The sequence below is a fragment of the Erpetoichthys calabaricus genome, chromosome 4 (assembly GCF_900747795.2).
Source record: "Erpetoichthys calabaricus chromosome 4, fErpCal1.3, whole genome shotgun sequence".
NCBI classification, from domain to species: Eukaryota; Metazoa; Chordata; class Cladistia; order Polypteriformes; family Polypteridae; genus Erpetoichthys; species Erpetoichthys calabaricus.
In genome coordinates this window covers 452,045-473,008 of record NC_041397.2, presented here as the reverse complement: position 1 = coordinate 473,008, position 20,964 = coordinate 452,045, and the positions used below count along the sequence as shown (strand labels likewise).

The window sequence follows — 20,964 nt, the reverse complement described above, 5'->3', positions numbered from 1 at the left end:
CAATATAACACACCGTTCTTTGTGCGCAGACTCGTCTCATGTCAATGGTTTTATTCACCCCTATCGATACAGAGCCAGTTCATTTTTATAACTTTAAAAAAGGATATACAATACACTTTTTCATACATTTTTTATTGAATAAATGGTATGTTTAAAAATTACAAAAGTGAAATATCTGTGAACAAATATTTGTCAAAAAAAAATTACACACAAATATAGGAGTAGAAAATGCAGTAATCATAAAGATGTATAAATGGTACATGCATTTAACTAGAACACAAATACAATGAAAATGGCCAACAAGGGGGAGATGTTAAAACTATTAGAGAAAGGGAACACAAACATATTTACAGATTTTTACCTTGGTATTAAAAAAAAATGTTAGCCAAGGTTTTGAACACAGTAAAAGTGAATCATTAAATTTGTCAAAAACGGAAAAATGCTACTTTAGCTTTATGAACAAGATACTGCTCAGAGTCAGAGTTATTATCCAGCAATATTCCATAAAAAATGTGTTCTATTTAAACTGACATTTTTCCTGATCTGTCCCTTAACATTTACTCTATCACTTTTGCTTACAAGTGTAGCTGAAGTTGCTCTATAAAAATATACAGTTACAAAGAAAATGGAAAGTATTATAAAAGGAAATAAGAAGCAAATTGTCAAATGGCCGGGGACAAAGACAAACTTGCAGCTTTCAAGATTGCCACAGATAATAAACCTCTAGGGGTCCCAAACCAAAGCCTGCACAGCCCCCTCTGCACATCCCGGCATACATAATTGTGGCCATCTCAGTCCAGTCACAATTCCATTCCAGAACGTCTTGTGAACTTTTCTTCTCTCCGGCAACAACAGGCAGTTTGAGTTGATGTAACAGACGGTGGAGATGCAGGGGGGCACCATTGCAATAAACTAGAAAAAGACAACAGAGAAACACAGCATAAGTTAGTGCCCAGTGCAGATCTTACAAAGTGTACACAGTACCATTTCTAATCTATTATAATCAATGCAAGTAATTAAGAAAAAGACAAATTAGAAAAGTGGGCTTGTTGAAGTTTTTCAAAATGCTTGACATTTGTAGCCTGGCACTTCTCTACTAGCGAAGCATTCCAGAGTACAGAAATCTGCCAGTTTTTATGGTTGATCTTGGAATAAAAAGCAAAGCAACGTTTGAGAAAAGAAAATACAGGCAGGGTCTAAAGTACTCAAAGCCTTCTAATTATTTAATAGAACCTTGAAATCGATTCTATGTGAGACAGGCAGCCAGTGTAATGAGACTGAGACAGTTTTCAGAAGAAGAAAAAAACAAAATAGTTCAATATCTTATGATCACTTGGCAAAGGCACAGCAGATCCAGACCAGAGGTTGAGAAGGAGGATTCTAGAAGTGTGGACAGGAGGGTCACCCACTACTTCAACATGGCCCACATCTCGCCTTCCTTCTTTAACTGCTGCCCCATAACACGGCCGGACTCTTCTACTTCACTGTAACTGTTAAAAACAAACACAGTAGATATTCACTCACAGAGTTCAAACATTAATAAAGTGTACCCTTACTTCTTATTCTGCCTCCTTCCTTGATTCACCTGTAGATTAATTATTACCAAAGTAAACCATCACAATAGATAAAGTTCTGCTTAGAGTAAAGTCTAACTAACAATATTATTTTTAATTATTGTGGTTTTTTTTTGTTGGATTTTGAAAGAACCCCAACTTAACTGTCATTATATGTAGCATTATTTTTTGTCTTATACGTTGCGCATACAGTAGACATTGTGTTACAATCTCTGTATATCTGAACTTCTAATGTGATGTGCTCAGGTGTCATTACTTACATGAAAACATCTTTGGTTTTCTCTCCTGCCTTAGTTTTGCTTTAAATTTAAAATGAAGTCTGGGTTCTTTCAAAATCCAACAACAAAGCACAGTAACTTAAGAAAATAAATGTTATATTGCAAAACGGAACAACATCCCTGTTTAGTGACTGCTGGGACTGATGCTCCTCAGTCTGAGGCTCTCCTGTCTAAAATTAAAAAGCCGTGTTAGTTCATGGACAGAGTGAGCAGACATACAGGACATTATTCAAGGCAGCAAAATATTACAGATCAAGTAATAAAATTTGGGAAGGCTTTGCAGGAATTGTGCACAAACGACTTCTGAAACTGACAGCCTCAGTAGTCTTACCTGTAGAAATAGCAAATCTAACATGAACTTCACATCATCCTGAATTGGAAATCTTAAAAGCAGAAGAAAAGGACATCCAGTTGTGTCTCAGAATTCGGGTACACTGACATCTGTTCAGCCAGTTGGAAGGCTGGTTACCACCGGGCATCCTGTAGGGTCAAGAAAAAAAATACAGTACAATGAAGGGGCATTGTACTTGTAACTACAGCAATAAGAAAGAAGTTATTTCTAAGGAGCAAGCCTTCTCCATTATATTCAGTTAAATGTGTGTGTGTGTGTGTGTGTGTGTGTGTGTGCTCCTTCTAAACCAACAGCTTAAATGATAAGCTAATGACACGTGACAACAGCAGGTACCCAGCCTGTCACTTTGCCACCTCAGACACACACCACACTTCTCTGATGGCTTTGGATATAAATTTTAAATTACTTGTTTTCTACCATAGAATTTTTTCTAACAAACAAGGTTAAAGAAATCCACTTCAAAATTATGAATAAATAGTATCCAACTAACAAATTAATTCATAAGTATGACATTAATATGTCCCTGAAATGTACAAATGAAGACAAATCCCCTCTCACATTTGTTTTATTTCTGCTCCTATTCTAAAATGTTTTATAAAGATTTATTTCTGTTACTGTCTTGAATGACAAACCAATATCTCACTCTTTAATTCTTGTTCTTCTGTATACACTGTAAAAAATGTAACTAAGTGATAGTCGACCCAGTGTAAAAATGTTTGTTGTTCCAGCATTTCTGTGTTAAATGTTTAGCTTCAACAATCGTTTCTTCATTGTATGGCGCAGATGTGAGTTCTGTTTTTCTTTTGGGTTCAAATGCAAAAATCATCATTGTGAGAATGAATAATCTGTTGTTTGTGCGAGTTTTTCTTTTGCGAAATGCGCATGTCCTGCGAGAATATTCTCGATTTATGAGATTTGGACACGTCCATGACTACACGACTCCACAATCTGTAATTACTAACGTTTGACAGCCCCGATTTAAGGTAAGTACATACATTTACAAGAGTAGGACTTTCCTTTGTTGAAAACCATAAAAAATCGGGGTACGATGTATTAACAGTTACCACGCGAGTAACCTTACAAACTTCGACCACCTTGGATTATAACCTACTGCCGAACGTAAAAAAGTTTTTTATGTGTTTAATGTTAGCTTGTGTTATTTGCAACGTGTGATGACGGCGGGTCCGTTAATTACGGAAGATTTTAGTGACTATAACAGAATCTGAAAATGAATAATTATAAAATGAAAGGTCAGTTGTGCTTACTGTGGTGGCTATAAGTTTTTATCAAAAGCCACGCAATTGCGATATTTCCCTCTTTCCTTTTTTCACTATAACAACTTGTGTTTTTATACCTCAAAACCCGACATCAGGACACTTTTTTCACTTAAAGTTATAGGTCTGAATTCCCGTAGTAGCTGCGGTGACCGACTCGCGCTTTTGAGGCACCATACTAAAGTTTAGAGTAGAGACTGAACGCAGATGATTACACTTTATTCAAGTGGATTGGGCAATAAGAGAGTACGACAACGGTCAGATAATTTTGTTTTTTAAACGGTAAATTAATAAAATGACATCAATATTTTATTCAGTACCGTTTTTTTCGTAAAATTGCATACAGTCGAAAAAAAGTAAAAGATGGCGTGCACGCTTCTGTGGTGACGGCGCTTTTTTTTCAACTGAATGTTCTAGTAAATTATTACGGACGCTGTGGTGCATAGGCATAACAGCTTGTAAAGGCAGGCGCACGATTACTGGTTGGAGTACTCCTTTCTTTCTTGTGTATATTCAATTTATGCCGTTTCTTTTATAGAGGAAAATTGGGGTGTGCGTCATAGAGGGAGAAAGCGAGTGGTAAAGGGGGAAGGACCTGAAATTAACACACTGAGCAGACCTCAACAACAATTCTTCGCTCCTTCAAGGAAAAAAAAATATACCCTTACAAACATATGTTAATAAATATAAGTCGCACCACACGACTGCTCAGGTGTAAACGTGATGTGTAGTTTACTGTGTTCATTTTCAGATACCACTTTAGACATTTGTGATAGAATTATTAAGATATGATTTCATATAATTACTGAACCTATTTTAATTCTATTTAATGCAGTGTTATGGTATACAAACTCTTTTGAAGGCCATCCAAATCAGCTCTTATTTCTTTATTGCGATTTTTAGGGTCTTCATGCATTGCAAGCTCTGTACATTTTGTACTTCAGCTCAGGACACACTTCTCAGACATTACAGATTGAAGCACTGGCGTGGACCATATTCATAGTTTCCTTGCATTCACAGTGACTGCATTTGTTCATTCCGGACTGCAGGTGCGTTAAGGACACATCTCAACAGAATACATCCCAATGCTACCCTTTCAAAAGTTAGCAAGGATTTGGCTTGTTTGAGCTGTGAACTTTGTAAATTTCAAGATATCTGTGATGGGAAGACCTTTTACAGCCATATAAGAAAACATCTAAAAACTATGAATATGTGAAATGTCCTTTTGTAAACTGTGACTTCCAGACCAATGTATATACCACATTTAATGTACATAAAATTAGGAAGCATAAGGGTCAGTCTTTTCATGATTTCAGGCTATCCATTTTAAGTAGTAATCATACAGGCCAAGAAGACAGTCCTAATAGTAGCTCTGCTGCAGACAATAGTGGACCTCTTATTGATGGTGAGGATGATCATGTAGGTAGTAGATATGCTGCTTGCACTGAGGATTTAGGAGATGCAGTTGAGCACAAACTTGCTTCTCTCTTTCTTTGTATGCAATCTGTTCTTCACGTGTCAAAAAGTGCTACCCAGCAAATACTTGAAGGGTTAAATGATATTTTTTCAGCCTCACTTAGTCATACTAAAAATGAAATTGAACACGTTTTGCAGAAAAATAATTGTGAGGTTAGCCAGACCATCATTAATGATATTGTAAATGTTATTCATAAGACGAGTCCTTTACTAGCAACATCAAATGGAATACTTTCTTCTGAATATAGAAGAGACTGTTACTTCAAAAGAAACTTTTCACTTGTAGAACCTATAGAATATGTTTTTAGCAGATCAAAGAAAAAAACATTTGTTTATGTGCCACTGTTAAAAGTTCTTAGGTTATTGTTAAATCGTTCTGATGTGTTAGAACAAACTGTCAATACTGTTGCCAACCCCCTGGGGTTGTACGCTTCCTTTTTTGATGGTAAATATTATAAAATTAATCAATTTTTTGGGGGAGAAGACTTTAAAATAGCACTCAATTTATATATTGATGAATTTGAAATATGTAATCCACTTGGAACTTCTCGGAAAACACATAAAGTAACTGCAGTTTATTGGGTAATATTAAATTGGGATGTACGGTTTCGATCTGGATTGCAGTCAATTCAATTAGCTCTACTCGGGAGGAGTAATGATGTTCGAGAATTTTGGTATGACACCTTCTTAGAACCATTGCTAAGAGACTTAAAGGTACTTGAACATCAGGGATTATTTGTTGAACAGTTGGCTGATCATGTAAAAGGAACTGTTTTTGCTGTTTCTGCAGATAATTTAGGTGCTCATAGTCTTGCTGGGTTTCTTGTGTGTTTCAGAGCTGACAAATTTTGCAGATTTTGTCTTGCTTCATTGCAAGATATTCAGACCAAAGAAGCTAAAGAATTTCATCCAAGGACTCCTGAAGAGCACAGCAAGTTTATTGCAGAGCTAACTGAAAATCAGCACCTTACATCTGTTAATGGTGTCAAATCAGATTGTGTTTTATCTAAAAACTTGAAGTCTTTTCATCCAGTTTCTGGCTTTCCACCTGATATACTGCATGACTTTTCTGAGGGCATTGTGCCTTTTGAGCTTTCATTATGTCTTCAGAAATTGATTTCAGACAAGTATTTCACTCTGGATTGTCTTAATCAGATTATTAAAACATTTCCTTATGAGAATTCAGACAAAACAAACAGACCGCAAACAATTCAAAAAACATATCTTTCAAAGAATACATTTAGGGGCAACGGACATGAAAATTGGGCATTGTTAAGATTTCTTCCCTTCTTTATTGGAGTCTTAGTACCTGAGGGAGATAAAACATGGGAAATCCTCATGGATTTAAAAGACATAGTTGAACTTTCTGTTTCTTCAAAGTTCTCAGAAGAAACTTTGTGCTACTTTGAAACCAAAGTTTCAGACCATCGACTTTTGTTCAAGGAAGTCTTCCCCAATGTCAATCTAAAACCAAAACATCACTTTGTTGAACACTACCCCAACCTAATGCGTTCTTTTGGCCCATTAGCTGATTTTTGGACAATAAGGTTTGAAGCCAAGCACAGTTTTTTCAAAAAAGCAGTGCGAGATGTGCATAACTTCAAAAACATTTTAAATACATTAGCCACCAAACATCAACTCATGGTTGCATACCATTTAGATTGCCCAACATTTTTCAAAACGGCGTTGCACATAGAGAAATTAAAAACACTTAAAACTGTCTCACTGGACTCACACACAAGAGCTGCATTTCAAAAAAAGTATGTAGGCAAGACCGAGGCTTCTCTAGCCTCTGCTGTGCACTTGTATGGGACCAAATACACAAAGAACATGATCGTTGCTATTGGATTTTCTTTTGGACTACCAGAATTTGGACGAATCCTAAACTTTGTTGTTGTTGGCAGTGAGCTCTCCTTCATCGTTGAGAGATTAGACACTTGGTATTTTGAACATCTCAGAACTTATGAAGTTGTTAGGAAGGCCTGTCCAGATGTCATAACTATTCTTCCTCAGGACCTTATTGATTTCTATCCACTAACTCCCTACTGTATTGCAGGAAAACTCATGGTGTCACTTAAAAGGTCCTTACTTCCCTAGGTACTTGATGTATTTGTGACCTCTGATTTGTTATATGAAACTGCTAAAATATATGAATCAATCTGATATATGTTGATTGATTCATTGAGTTCTCAGCTATCACCAGCTTAATTAGATTGTAATGAAGCAACAGTTCTTTTACTATTACTGACATTTTCTTATACTGTTTTCCTAAAAGGTTAAAAACCACTACAATGTTGTTGCGGGTAATTCTTGCTCCAGACAATATCAGAAAAGTATCATGCCCTGACAATGTATCGACCCTTGAAGACCTCAAATCTATTCTTTGTGAGAAACTGAACATAGAAAGTGGATTCACTATACAATTCGAAGATCCTGATTTCAATAATGAACTGTGCAATTTAACCGACATTAGTGAACTTCCAGCAGACAAGGCCACCTTAAAGATTTTCTGGAACATTTTAGTCACACCAATAGAAGAAAACACTTTGTCTGATTTCACTGTAGATACTGCTAGTGTTTCAAGTGACTCGTCATTATCACCTCAAACATTTAACAGAGTGGAGCCATGGCCCAAGGAGTTTCCAATTCCTAAGTTTTCTTTGGAGCTTGAACTTCGTCTCCAGAAAGCAAATGAATTATATGAACAGAAGAAGATTCCATTGGATGTCACTCGTGACATTAAAATGGAAATACTTTGTAAAGTTTCAGAGGTAATGTTTTCATACAAAACCTACCCAAATGAGTCAGAATGTGAGAAAGTTGCTGCAGCTTTGATTGTCAAGCATCCTTGTCTCACTGAGGCCACAGGCGCTGGTTGGCTTGGATGGAAAGTAAGTATTCAATATAAGATGAACAACCTTCGGCAAAAACTTCGGTTTGCTGGCTGTGCAGAAGTGCAGGTAAATGCTTACAAAAGAGGATTTGGTTCTCCCAGAGGTTGCCTTAAGAAACCTCGTAAATCTGAGGTAAATTTCTTGCCAAATCACCCTGGTAGTCAAAAAGATGAAGATCTTGAAACAGAGAGGCAGCAGCTTGAGGATGAAGTGAAGAAGAAAAATATGAACCTGGACCTAATCAACACCAAAATGGACCTCACTTTTTCCCTGAGAAGAAAGGAGATTGTCATGGATGAACCGCTGGTCTCTGTAGTCCAACAGAGATGGCCAGGCCTTTTCATAGAGCAACAGGTGAGTTTTATCTAATCTTATAAATCAATTGTCGAGTAGTGATGCTAGTATCTTGAAAATAAGTACATTATTAATTCCTGAATTTTGTTACAGGTGTATGCAGAATTTTATCGCATTACCCAGGTGCAATTAAAAGAAACATTGCTGACATCCTTGGACAAGTATTCGACAGGTCTGATCAAAATGTACAGAGCAAAAGGAGGCAAGATGGCACATGAATTGAAATCACTTTTAGAATTACTAGATGAACAGGTACGTAATAAGGATCAGGAAAGAATTGTTTTATAGTCATAAGCATGAACTTAAAGTAGTATGTGCAGGGCAGTGTTGTAATTACGGCTGTTAAACTGTTTGCTTATGAAGGTGCATGTGGCAAACCCATAGACTTATCAAATGTATGCAAAATGATTTTATAGAACAAGCTAAATTATACTGTATATGTTTATATCTGAGTCATTGGCACTGCACATATTCCCTCCAATGTCATGGACTACAAAGTCATAATGTATTAATTTATAGTTTTACTTAATGATGAGATTTACACAAACAATATTTTACCAGAAATAAAAGTAAATTCCTGAGCTATTCTGTTTATTATAAATTGACAATTTAAATTATCCAGGTTAATAGCATTTTTTTTTTTTGTGTCTGGATCTGTGCATACATTTTGAATAATTTGCAGACGTGCAAAATCCTTTCATTATTTGGATTCATTTAACAAAGATGGACTTTTGTATATGTACAGTAATGAGGAAGAAAATATGTCAAATATATTTAGTTGTTTTGTTTAAAGTTTTCTTAAATTGTCATTTGGTTCAAGCATTATTTCTTTGTATTTTCTACCTCTATGACTATCATTCTTGTTACTGTACTTTTCAGACTATGGATGTTACCACACACAAGAGGGCAACGGTTCTACAAGGACTACCTCTGTACTTAAGAGAATACAAGAAGTTATCAACAACATGTCATGTAAGTTCTGTTGGAAATGTAAAACTAAATGATTAACAAACTAGAAAGTTAAGTTGGTAGACAACCTTTCACTTGGCTTTGGAAAAGAGTCAACTATGGTTTATTTTTTCACACTTTAACTATATTACTTTTCTATATTTTTAGGATACAGACTCCCTTCAAATATATACAAATGAAATGAAGATAGGAATATTAGAGGTTGTGAGGCACCATGAGACCCATCCTGGAGCTGCAGCAATGAATGTGGCTGTGGTAATAGAAGGTCAAGTAGTAATTGAAGAGCTTGCCGACTTCACAACTGCATTTGTCATACTTGTTGGTCTTCTGTATGCTCTAAACATTCAGTACCCAAAAGAACTTAAATACACTTTTGAAACAGTGCAGAAGGTGTTTCTAAATATTGGAGACTCATACTCACATAGAGTATTGTCACTCAAAAATATGCTGTATAAATGTTAGACAAATGTGTCTCAGATCTGCAGAATAGGATGTGCTTGTCTTTTGATTTTAGATTAACATTGCGATAGCTACTTTTCTTTGTGTGAAATTCTTTTTCAGTTGCACTTTAGTGTTAATGTTATGACAGGATCCCTTTACCCTGTGCAGGTTCTGTTCAAAAATTTTGGAATTCTTGATGTAACACTTTTCAAATTAAGATTCCACAACATCAGAGATGGCATGGCTTGTGGTTATTAGTAATGATAACAATGTTATTAAGACAAAATTTGAATGTACTGAATATAAATACATTTATATAAGTGATTTTCATATTTCACACTGTAATAATAAGGTGATGCCATGTCTAAGAAAATAAAGCTGCATTATTTTCAAAAAAGCTGTTTTTTCTTTTTTGTTAAAATAGAATATGTTGCTCAATAAAGTCAGAGTTCTTAAGTAACTGATTACAATGTGCTTTTTGAGTTTGCAAAAAATAAATATATTAATTTCTTGAATTACTACCTTGAAGTTTGCCTAAATTTACTTACGTTTATTCAGCATAGGTTTTTTAGTTGCGCCAATTAGTGATGACATTGACAAAGCCCTAAAATTTATGTTAGATGGGCTTAATGCTGTTTTTACATATTAGTTATTTCTACTTGAGCTAATTTAATTTTCTTAGTTTGGCATAGTGTAGCTTGTATCCAGTGAACGCAAATTTTGTAATTGGCAGGATTTGTCAACGTAATGTTGAGCAAACTCAAAAAGCACATTGTAATCAGTTACTTAATATTTTTTAATTGGGAGTAGGATTGATTTTTTACAGTGTACAATTTTGAAGACTAAATGTTAGAAAATGCAGTAACTGTGCTTTCCTTGCTTCATAAATCTCCTATTCATAAGTTTAAAGTTCAGAATGTTAGACCCTCTGTTACATCTTAGCTTTTAAAAAGGTAAACACACTAAAATAATTAAAACGTAAGATTCGGATCTGCTTCATTAACAATTTCTAATGCTATTATCTGCATCTCGCTTTCTTGTAATAACTTAGCTGTTGCTACTCTTGTATGTAATTCAGCCTTCATTATCATATATTTGTTAACTTTATTATGTAAAAACTCTTATATTGATGTAATCCAATATCAACGTAATATAAAATACCAATGGCTTTGGAGGGCACACTTTACACCCGTCGAGTGTCAGATGTGCTCTCCTAATTCTATTCCGAATTCGACACCTCGATTACATTGTTTTGCTTAATTATTAGCATGCCGTTCACTCTTTAAGATGAAAAATGCGAACAAATGTTAAAAGAAACACACCACCAAATGCTAATAGGGTGTTACGAAATAAATGAAATGCATCCATTAACCCAAATACAGAAAATGCTGCGACTTTCACATTTAAACCTCGAGAATACGAATGTCGGATTGGAACTAAAAATGAAAATCCTTATTGCCTTTTTCATCAATACGATGTACTTACAAAAAGCTGTACGTATCCATTATAAAGTTCACAGACACACGTCGCATTTCATTTCCCTCCCTCTTCATTCGAATGGAGTTAAAATTGTCAGGCGACAAATATTCTTCCAAGACGTTATAAAATTCAAAAGTAGTCATCTTTTGCAGTAAGAAGTCCACTTGCAAACGGAGATAAACAGCAAAACAAAAATGACTAGCAAGTACAATTCAAACCTGAAGAGTGACGTGTGTCGTAAAGCATTAGATATGCGATGAACAAATCGGGGAGTGTTGTGAAATGAATTTTAATTAAGCAGAGAGCGTGTGAGCGAGACAAATGGGATGGGGACTCGTGTCGCAAAGTAAAAAAACGGAGATCGCGAAGGGTTGTAATAGGAAAGCTGTGCGATTATGCGCGCAGCTCGGGCTATCTTTGTGCGCATGTGCGCGCAAATCGGGTAGGCACTGCAGATCGGGTAGTGACAGGGTCTCACGTTTAATAAAACCCATAAATGACAGCGCGACAAACACTCATGGCAAAGTCCATAGGACAAACCAAAGTAGCAGCAACAGATGAAGAATAAAGAGTGGAAAATCCTGAGAACAATCCGATGAGAAGAATATTAAAGTTTATCCTAACATCTCTATCAATGAATTTGCCACCAATCTGTTCACTCACACGAAACAGGCGGGCACGAGACCGACCATATATCCAACCAGGAACAGTAATTCAAGACAAACTGAAGGTAATGCAACAGGTGAAACGGTTACAATGATCCAGAGATTTGCCAGCTTCCTCCATTTGAAGAGCCCGCCTTCTTCCCAGCAGAACCTCACGTCCACACAGCAGGATAGAGCGGAAGTGGCGTCACCGCAGTTTCTCTACATGGAGAGACTTCGGAAGGGTTCGGCCGGTCCTGGCGAGAAGGGGATTGCTGCAGACCGGAGACATTATGGGCGGATCTGAAGGCGGGATAACTGTAAATGCAAGTGGATAGTATTGGCTAAGTCAGAATTTCAACGAATGAGATTGTTGTTATTCTATGACAATCAAAAACTCACCTGTCCAATTACCAACGTTTGAAGTTGTCTATCAAGTGTAACTTTAAACAGTCGATTCACAATTCGAGATCCGTACCGCTTTGAGGTTCCGCCTTATAGAGTTTCCTCTTAAATAACCTGCGTTTGTACCAAGTGCCGAAACTCCATTAAACGAATGGAGACAAAAAAAAAAAGAAGTTGCGGCGATGAAACTCCATTAGACTAATTGCTCGTATTTTTGACAATGGAAGTAAGTGTGCTTCGAAATGAAAACGTGATATTTGCGGGTTTTTTTTGTATTTTTAATAACTTTGTTTTGCATGGTTATGTTTGTACCATGAACCTTTACGTTTTGTATTAATAATCATTTTCGCTGTAGTAATTGATTTATATTCAGTGCTTGAAGTGGACCGGCACTCAGCGGTACCGGCAACTCTTCAAATTCCACAAGGCGAGTTTCACGAGAACTCCTCGACTGTTAGTGATGGGCCGCTCGATACTCAGGTTTCGACACTGTGTCGAGCTTTCGAAGCACTGGAGATCGAAGCGCCGCTTCGAGGCTTGCTTCAAATGCGCCCGTCACGTGATTTTGAGTCACGCTTGCGTAATGACGTCATTGATATCTGCGCAGTCAGCAGTCGATTTGGTAATTCACTAGTCTGTTAAAGTGCTTTGGCTCAAAGCGTAAAAGCAGTTGTTCTTGCTACAGCGATAAGGTTCGCTAACCCGAGATCAAATCCTAATTTAGGCTCGCATATGTTGAAATAAGGATTTTGTATAAAACAGTTAAGTAGTACTTGTCTGAAAGTTAACAAATATATTTTGGAGACATTATGAACGATTTACATGGGGCACCTTTTTCCTTGGTGTGGAATCGTGTCCACCTAGAATCTGTAACAAATTGATGAGCATATTTTGCGTAAGGTAGCACGTATTATAACAATCCAGAATCTACTCTACGCCATGTCGATCATCTCAGAGAGGCTAAGAAACGCTTCACTAAAGCCGACGTGGTCATTACACCAGTATATGCGCAAGACACTCTCATTAAACGTTTTTACTATTCAGTGATTTCCAGATCTGTAGTTGATTTGTATTATTGATTTCCAAAAAGCAATGTGAGTAAAACCGTGTTCTGCATAACTAATCACAACTGTCTTCTGCAATTTTAGGAAAGTTTCGGGAGTTCTGCGTTAATGAGACAAAAACGTTGTAAAGAAACTTTGCGAATTCATCCAGAGGTGAACATAAAGATCACTCAAGTACTGACAAGAAGGAGCAGCTGGATAAGCACATCTGGAGCCAAACTTTCAAAAAAGCACCTGACTTTGTCAGTAACATCCTTTCCTTCTGAATGCATCTTATCAAAGGCTGCGCCGGGGGGTAAATAAGTAATCTTCCGAACTGCAGCACAACGGAGTAAATCATTGATGTAAATAAAAATATTGAAAGACTAAGCTTTTGTCGTTTCTGTATTCTTAAACCATCTTCCAGTCCCACAATCCCCCGCAGTCACTGTCACATTTAACGTTCCCTGCTCCTCACCTGTCGTGTCACCCAAAGCATCAACACTCCGTTTCATTCAAGGCTTTACCGTCCTTCCTTTCATAGACATAAAATAAGACACACATTCCCTCTACATACGTGTCCAATAATAATAGTAAACTGGCAGGAACGAGAAAAAGCACAAGATGGGAATATTCATGACAAGAGCCTCGGCATCAGGGTGAGGATGTGCCTTGTCACTCATTACGTAAGCTCGTCTGCCACCCTTCAGTTGCACTGGCACACCTTACACTCTGGGGCAATTGCAATGGAGAATACCGACAATGTACACCTTCAGAAGTGGAATAAATCAACTGTATAAGTAGAACATTTCAGATAAACTATGAATTTTGTTAATCATAAACAATGCAACATAACTATTATATGTGTTGTTACTTTTTATTTATTCTCACCAAACGTTACATATCTACATGGGAAATGAACATGGGTAATATGTTTATAATCATTCTCACTAAAATACACTGTCAAAATATATTAATGAGCAAACTGAGACACATTGGCCTTTAGGAAATATAAAAAAGCGTATGCGCTGTCATTTAGGACAGAATGCATTGTTAACATCATGCACTCTCTACTGATGCGATGTCACAAAAAAAAAGAAACAGCACAGTCCGTGCAAACTCATCGCCTCCTTGGTTTTTGACCTTATGATTGTCAACATCAAATCAATAAAGTCATTTTAAGAAGATGACAAGTCTGCTATAGTCGGTTCAATTAACGCTCCTTTTAAAAAAATTGCTTATACCGAATATAAATCAGAATCTCAATGATGCGGGACTCGCGAGTAGTAACAAATAATATATGACACTGAGAAATTGTAATCCCTAATAACGGGAACAAGTAAAAACTACGACTTCCTAAAATGGACACTGTAAATGTAGGCATTTCAATAAATAATTTAGGAGACTTGTGTGTGCAGTTCAATATCAATTTAAGAACTACGTAGGCTACCTGTTGTACTATAAACGCTACCTCAAGCAGCACTTAACAGTAAATAGTCTAACAGGACAATGACGGACTGAAACGAAGATGCTGCGCCGCTACAATAAAGGTTCACACTGTCATTCTGCATGTTTAGAAGGCGCTGATTGGCTGAAACTGTTTATAGCGAATTGTCTTAAATTGGTAGTGCCGTATAGCGATCAGAAACGAAAAGACACATTTAGGCCTGCTGGACAGTAGTTTGTTTTTCTACAATACAAATTCAGTACGACACCAGGGTCTCCAAACACACAAATATGAAGCTTATTACGTTTTACAGTGAAACTCTTTACATACACAATATAATTAGGGACGTGTGCCCCCTGCCCGTCTATGGCGGCCCAATCTTCCCTTGACAGCTCGATTCGCTCGCTATCCGTCCAAGCTAAAAATATTGTTAAATGGAGGAATTGAAAAAAACCTTTATCAAGTGGAGGATCGACGACGCGAACCGCTGGTGTTTTTACCGAGAAACAGTTGCGATACCATTGAGCCACCTAATCAGGATAATTAACGAGCTTCGCACAACTGAACTACTACTACTGTTCTTACTGCGGCGGATGTGGAAATATGTTGCTTGACATATGCACGTTAAATTGGTTTAATTGACACGAGAGTATCATTGTTGTATTCTCCTAATGAAGACAAAAAAATTATATTTATAGATGTATACTATATGACGTACGGTTTTGAACAAAATTAAGTGTTCCATAAAAAGGTTGCACGATTTACCTAATCTTTTTATATATATAAAGTTAATATATGACAATATATCTTTGACACTATGTATCAGACAAAGGAAATCACAGCAATCCACAAGAACAATAATTACTTCTCAGCAACTACCTGAATTGTAGTTTAACTATATTAAGTGAAGTGTGTAATGTCAATACGAATTACAAAATATAACTAGAGAGTTAAGTGTCAGATAGACTCTCAGAATATAGAGGTCAATGCCTTTGAGTGTGCTGAGGCTTCACAAAGATTCAGTAACCAGTGACCATGTCTGCTCCAGACTTTGAAGCCCTATCATGATCCAATCTCAGTACTACGCATGTCTGAAGCTTCAGAGCTCCGTCATGAGCTCAGTACTACGCATGTCTGAAGCTTCAGAGCTCCGTCATGAGCTCAGTACTACGCATGTCTGAGGCTTCAAATCCCCGTTTGAAGCCCGTCATGACGCAATCTCAGTAGTACTACGCATGTCTGAGGCTTCAAATCTGCTCGACGCTTCGAAGCCTCAGTTACCCCAGTGCGCATGTCTGAGGCTTCAAATCTGCTCGACGCTTCGAAGCCTCAGTTACCCCAGTGCGCATGTCTGAGGCTTCAAATCTGCTCGACGCTTCGAAGCCTCAGTTACCCCAGTGCGCATGTCTGAGGCTTCAAATCTGCTCGACGCTTCGAAGCCTCAGTTACCCCAGTGCGCATGTCTGAGGCTTCAAATCTGCTCGACGCTTCGAAGCCTCAGTTAACCTAGTGCGCATGGCAGAGGCTTCGGTCTCCCGTCACGATCTCAGTACTCAGCATGTCTTAGGCTTCGACGCCCTATCAGGATGCAATCTCAGTACTATGCATGTCTGCTCAGTGTATCAGTGTATCGCCCCCAGTGTATGGGGGCGGGACATTTCCACTCCTCATGTCAGCTTACTGCTTCGACCCGAGAGTTAGGAAGTTATATTAATTACATTACACTGCATATTCCACCACCAGGTTACAAAATTTCAACAGAGTTGTGATTGGTGAAACAAATCTTTCTGGATCATCAACACAACTGAAATTATTGTGCAGTAGATTACTTAGTGTCAAAATATAAAATGACAAATTTTGCATATTAAAATGCTGACTATTAGAATGCATAAGAACAGCTGTACTAATATGGTTCAAAACACTTCCTTCACCATAATACTCTGGCTGTTCTCATAAATATTCCAGTCTCTGTGTTGCACTGCCTCACTTCTATAGTGAACAGTGTTATGCGTGTATTCACTGAATATAGAAATCAACATATATATGATTGTACCGCTACTTCGCGGTTCACTTTTCGCGGATTCACGACTTCGCGGGTTTTTAAATACAAGTGATTGCCCGCCTATCGCGGAAGTTATGTTCAGCAACAGGAGAAAATCCGCGATATAGAAAGACCATATAAATAAACATTTTTATAGTTTAAGCCTTAAAATACCCATCCCACATGCTTTAAACACATGTAAACTTATAAAACACACTTTGTTAACACATATGATATGTGGATGTCGGGCTAAGGATATGAGTAACATCTCACTATTATAAAACATTTTAACTTCACGCAAGACAAGACAGTGAGACAGGAAAATTGGTGATGTACAGGCTTTTAAATTATTGACACGCAGAGCGACAAGCAGCACAAAGCCAGCACAAAGTCCACTTCTCCTTAGCGTTCATTCTGCTCCCCACCCCCCTTGACAATGCGAAGTGGCAGGAGCGTGCGGCTCCTCCGGGGAGGGGGGTTTGAGCGAAGGTGCGTTCAGCTCTCTCACACACACACACACACACACACACACACACACACGCACACACACACTCCTCGCGCAGAGCGACAAGCAGTCATTTTGGCAGAAGCAGCACAAAGTCCATTTCTGCTCAGCGTGAGTTCAGCTGCCCCCTTCACAAAGCGACTGCAGACACATTGACGTCTGATCGCTGCGTGCAGTGTTGGTCTGAGGTGTTTAACAATGTAGAAAGTATTTAAGAGCATAGGAAGTGTTTATAAGAGCGTGGGAAAGGTTAACAAGAGAGTGAGAAAGGTTTGTAAGAGTATGGGAAGGGTTTAATAAAGCCTTAGAAATATGTATAAATAATAAAATAAATATAGGTCGCTACTTCGCGGAACGTAACCCCCGCGATAGGTGAGGGATTACTGTATATATATATATATATATATATATATATATATATATATATATATATATATATATTTGCAGCTGGAGATCCACAAAGGGAGAAAAAATGTATCATAAAGTAGTTTTTATTCCTGAGCTTTCAACCCCTGCCAGGGGTCTTCATCAGAGGATAATGCTTAGACTTGCAAGAATCAAAGGCAATATATAGCAAAACATTATGTGGATGGGGTGTGGCTAAATCAGTGTGATTTGGGGGGGGGGGGGGGATTGGGTGTACAGTTTATTTATTATGAACGTGTTCTTCTTGTGTGTCCTTACAGGTGGCGCAATAGTAGTGCTTCTGCTTTGCAGTAAGGAGACTGTGGAAGATTGTGGGTTCGCCTTCCCGGTTCCTCCCTGTGTGGATAGCACTTTGAGTACTGAGAAAAGCGCTATATAAATGTAATGAATTATTATTAAGTTTACATATGCTGGATTTACGTCCAAGTATCTGTTGATGGCGTTCTCATTTGATAACCAAGACTCGGCCAGCTCTCTGCCACTTTTAGTACTGGCCTTAATTTGACTTGTCCCAGTTAAATGTCTGTCCTGTTGATTTAGTATGCGTTGTAGATCAATGAAAGTGAGTCCTTTCTTCTGATGCGTTGCGATGTTCCTGTATAAGTGTTGCGATTCTTTTTGAAGTTTGTCCTATGTATACTGCTGAGCAAGAACTGCGTGGAATACTATAAACTGCGTTTCGTGTTTCTGCTATCGATTTCTTGTTTTTAGCATTAAAGAGGACCGTGCGCAGATTGTTGGTGGGTTTGTGTGCTATTCTGACACCTGACTTGGCCAGGATGCCCGCTGTACCTTCTGACACATTGTGGTGATGAGGGAGTGAGTGCCAGGTGAGGTGGGGGTTCTGATTCAGTTCAATTGTTTGCTGAGTTTTTTGGCGTCTTCTGTGTAAGCTCCGATTAATGAATGTTTTTGAGTATCCGTTTGAAGTTATTCATTCATTTTTGTTTCCTTCGTATTACAGTGGGTGTGGACTCTTCTGAATAGAGTTTTAACACAGCTCCGTTTATGAGATACCGGGTGGTTGCTGGTGAAGTGTAATATCTTGTTTGATATTCTATATGTTCTATTTACTGTGTTATATGTTGTTTTTATACTGTTTGCTACGATATCACTGTTTCTGTCCCTTCTCATAAATATTCCTTTTCTTCCTCAGGTTCATTATTACTGCTATAATTACTGCATTAATGTTCAATATGTCTGTCAGTCAGTCAGTCATTGTCCAACCTGCTATATCTAAACACAGGGTCACGGGGGTCTGCTGGAGCCCAATCCCAGCCAGCACAGAGCGCAAGGCAGGAACAAATCCCCGGCAGCATGCCAGCCCACCGCAGGACACACACATACACCAAGCACACACTAGGGACATGTTAGGATCTCCAATGCACCTAACCTGCATGTCTTTGGACTGTGGGAAGAAACCGGAGCACCCGAAGGAAACCCACACAGACACGAGGAAAACATGCAAACACCACGCAGGGAGGAGCCGGGAAATTAACCCGGGTCTCCTTATTGTGAGGCAGCAGTGTGATAAAGATGTATCTAATGAAAATATGTGTCTTGTTTCATGTGTATGATGAAATTGTAGATCTAGCTAACGTAGAGGGTTTCATTAGTTGTATTAGCTATATTATGTTACAATATGTAAACTGCAGGTCTTGTACTTTGAACGTTAAGGTGATATACGTGTATCAGTGCTTATTTGCGCATGCTTCGAGATAAATGATTAGTATGGGCTGCTCTTACGGTAAACAAGAATAAATGTTTCTGGCAAAGACAGATTTTTTTTTGAAATTACTATAAAATATGGATAGCTGCCTGCTCTTTGTTTCCAGTGCATTAGTAGATCTTCATGTCGGCGTCTGTATCAGTCGATGAAGAGTCTACAGTGTCGTCATTAACAAGGCTAACATGGGGTGAAGTAATTGACAGTGCTGATAAAAGTAACACACGACATATCTCAGTGACATTTGGCTTTACCTCCCCTTCATCATCTCACGTGCACTTTTAAACAAGCTTCAAGGTGTCGTTTTGAAACATTTGTGCGTTAAAAGCTCAGCGTCTCATTTCCAATGCACGTGATGATGTGGATGTGTAGCGCCAGTTCGTATCAGTATAGTTATTGCAAAATTTAGTGACAGTTAGTGATGGACCAATCGCATTTCCACGAGGTGTAGTCTAGTTTGGTTGAAGAGTTTAATTCAAATACTGATATATGCTGGTTTTACATTGGAATTAGAATATGAATGTACATTATACAGATTAAATTCCCGATTAGAAGTCTAACACCAACCAGGTTTTCAAGGAGCATTGCCGCATAATCGGAACTATCAATCAAACGCATCAGGCAACGGCAATCTGCAATCCCCAGACAGATGCTGACCAGGTTTGTTATTGAACACGAGACCTGGCGCTGTCCGACTGGCGTAATTGTTCGAGCCACCGTTACGCATACATTTACTTCTAAACAACGGTAATCCGTGCTGGCGCCTAACGTAACTAGTCAACGTTGATCCGATTACTGCAGAGTAATTACTTGCTAAGCGTATGTCGATTTACAATTGCCAATTATAATTTTTGACTTCAAAGGTGTATATCACAACTTCATAGAGATTCGGTATTCGTCCACAATGCTCTAAGAGTTTACTGTTAAAATGTGCTGTTAATACAAATGGCCAGGAGGTGTCCCTAGAGAGGTGAGTGTCAAATGCTTCGAAGCTTCGATACGATTTCCGACACAATTGCTTCAAACGTGTTGATGCTTCATGAGGCTTCTCTCCGCCCATCACTATCGACTGTGCATGGAAGACGAAAAAAAACTTTTACAATCATCTCGGAAACTCTTGATGAGTTATTCTGTCGTGAAGTGGGCTTTTGATAAAGTTCAGATTGACTGCAGTGGTGCACCATGTTACCTTTTTTCTTTTCAGTTTAGTTCCTTATGTTGGAGTAATGTGTCTAAATTGTAATACCAAGTAATTTTCGATGTTTTTGTACTGTCAATTTTAATAGAATTTCATAGTAGTTTTGCACAGATGATGCCTGCTATTTCTAAATTGTTAAAGACTTTCCTGCAATAGTCAGTGCGCCACTAACTTGTATGTGACTCAGACTGACAGTAGCGATGTTCACAGAGCCTTTCAATTTATTTACAAGTGACATTTATGATTTTTTTCCATTCAGCCAGCTTGCTACAAGAATATCTTCTGGAAATTTGATGTTAATGAAAAATAAAGTAAATTGTAAACGTCACCCATATCTTAAACTTGTAATTCACTTGTCGTGTTTGACTTTCACGTGTGTCTTTTTTTCTTTCCTTCTTTTCCTCGGACATCCCTGCTGGTTCAGTAGACTGTGGAGTA

The 20,964-nt window shown here is 37.9% G+C and overlaps 1 protein-coding gene and 1 long non-coding RNA gene across 2 annotated transcripts; one reads left to right on the top strand and one right to left on the bottom strand.

The window, feature by feature from the left end:
* Positions 1-219: 219 nt before the first annotated feature.
* LOC114641477 (uncharacterized) lies at positions 220-11,413 on the bottom strand. The gene is made up of 3 exons (XR_007934635.1): positions 11,098-11,413; positions 2,184-2,332; positions 220-1,490 (listed from the first exon to the last, which is right to left on the bottom strand). It is a non-coding gene; the product is annotated as an uncharacterized LOC114641477 (long non-coding RNA).
* On the top strand, positions 7,849-9,745 carry LOC127527338 (uncharacterized). Its single transcript, XM_051925681.1, has 3 exons — positions 7,849-8,202; positions 9,082-9,174; positions 9,319-9,745. The coding sequence occupies exons 1-3, from the start codon at positions 7,864-7,866 to the stop codon at positions 9,631-9,633; spliced, it is 747 nt and encodes a 248-aa protein (XP_051781641.1). The 5' UTR covers positions 7,849-7,863; the 3' UTR covers positions 9,634-9,745.
* Positions 11,414-20,964: the final 9,551 nt, after the last annotated feature.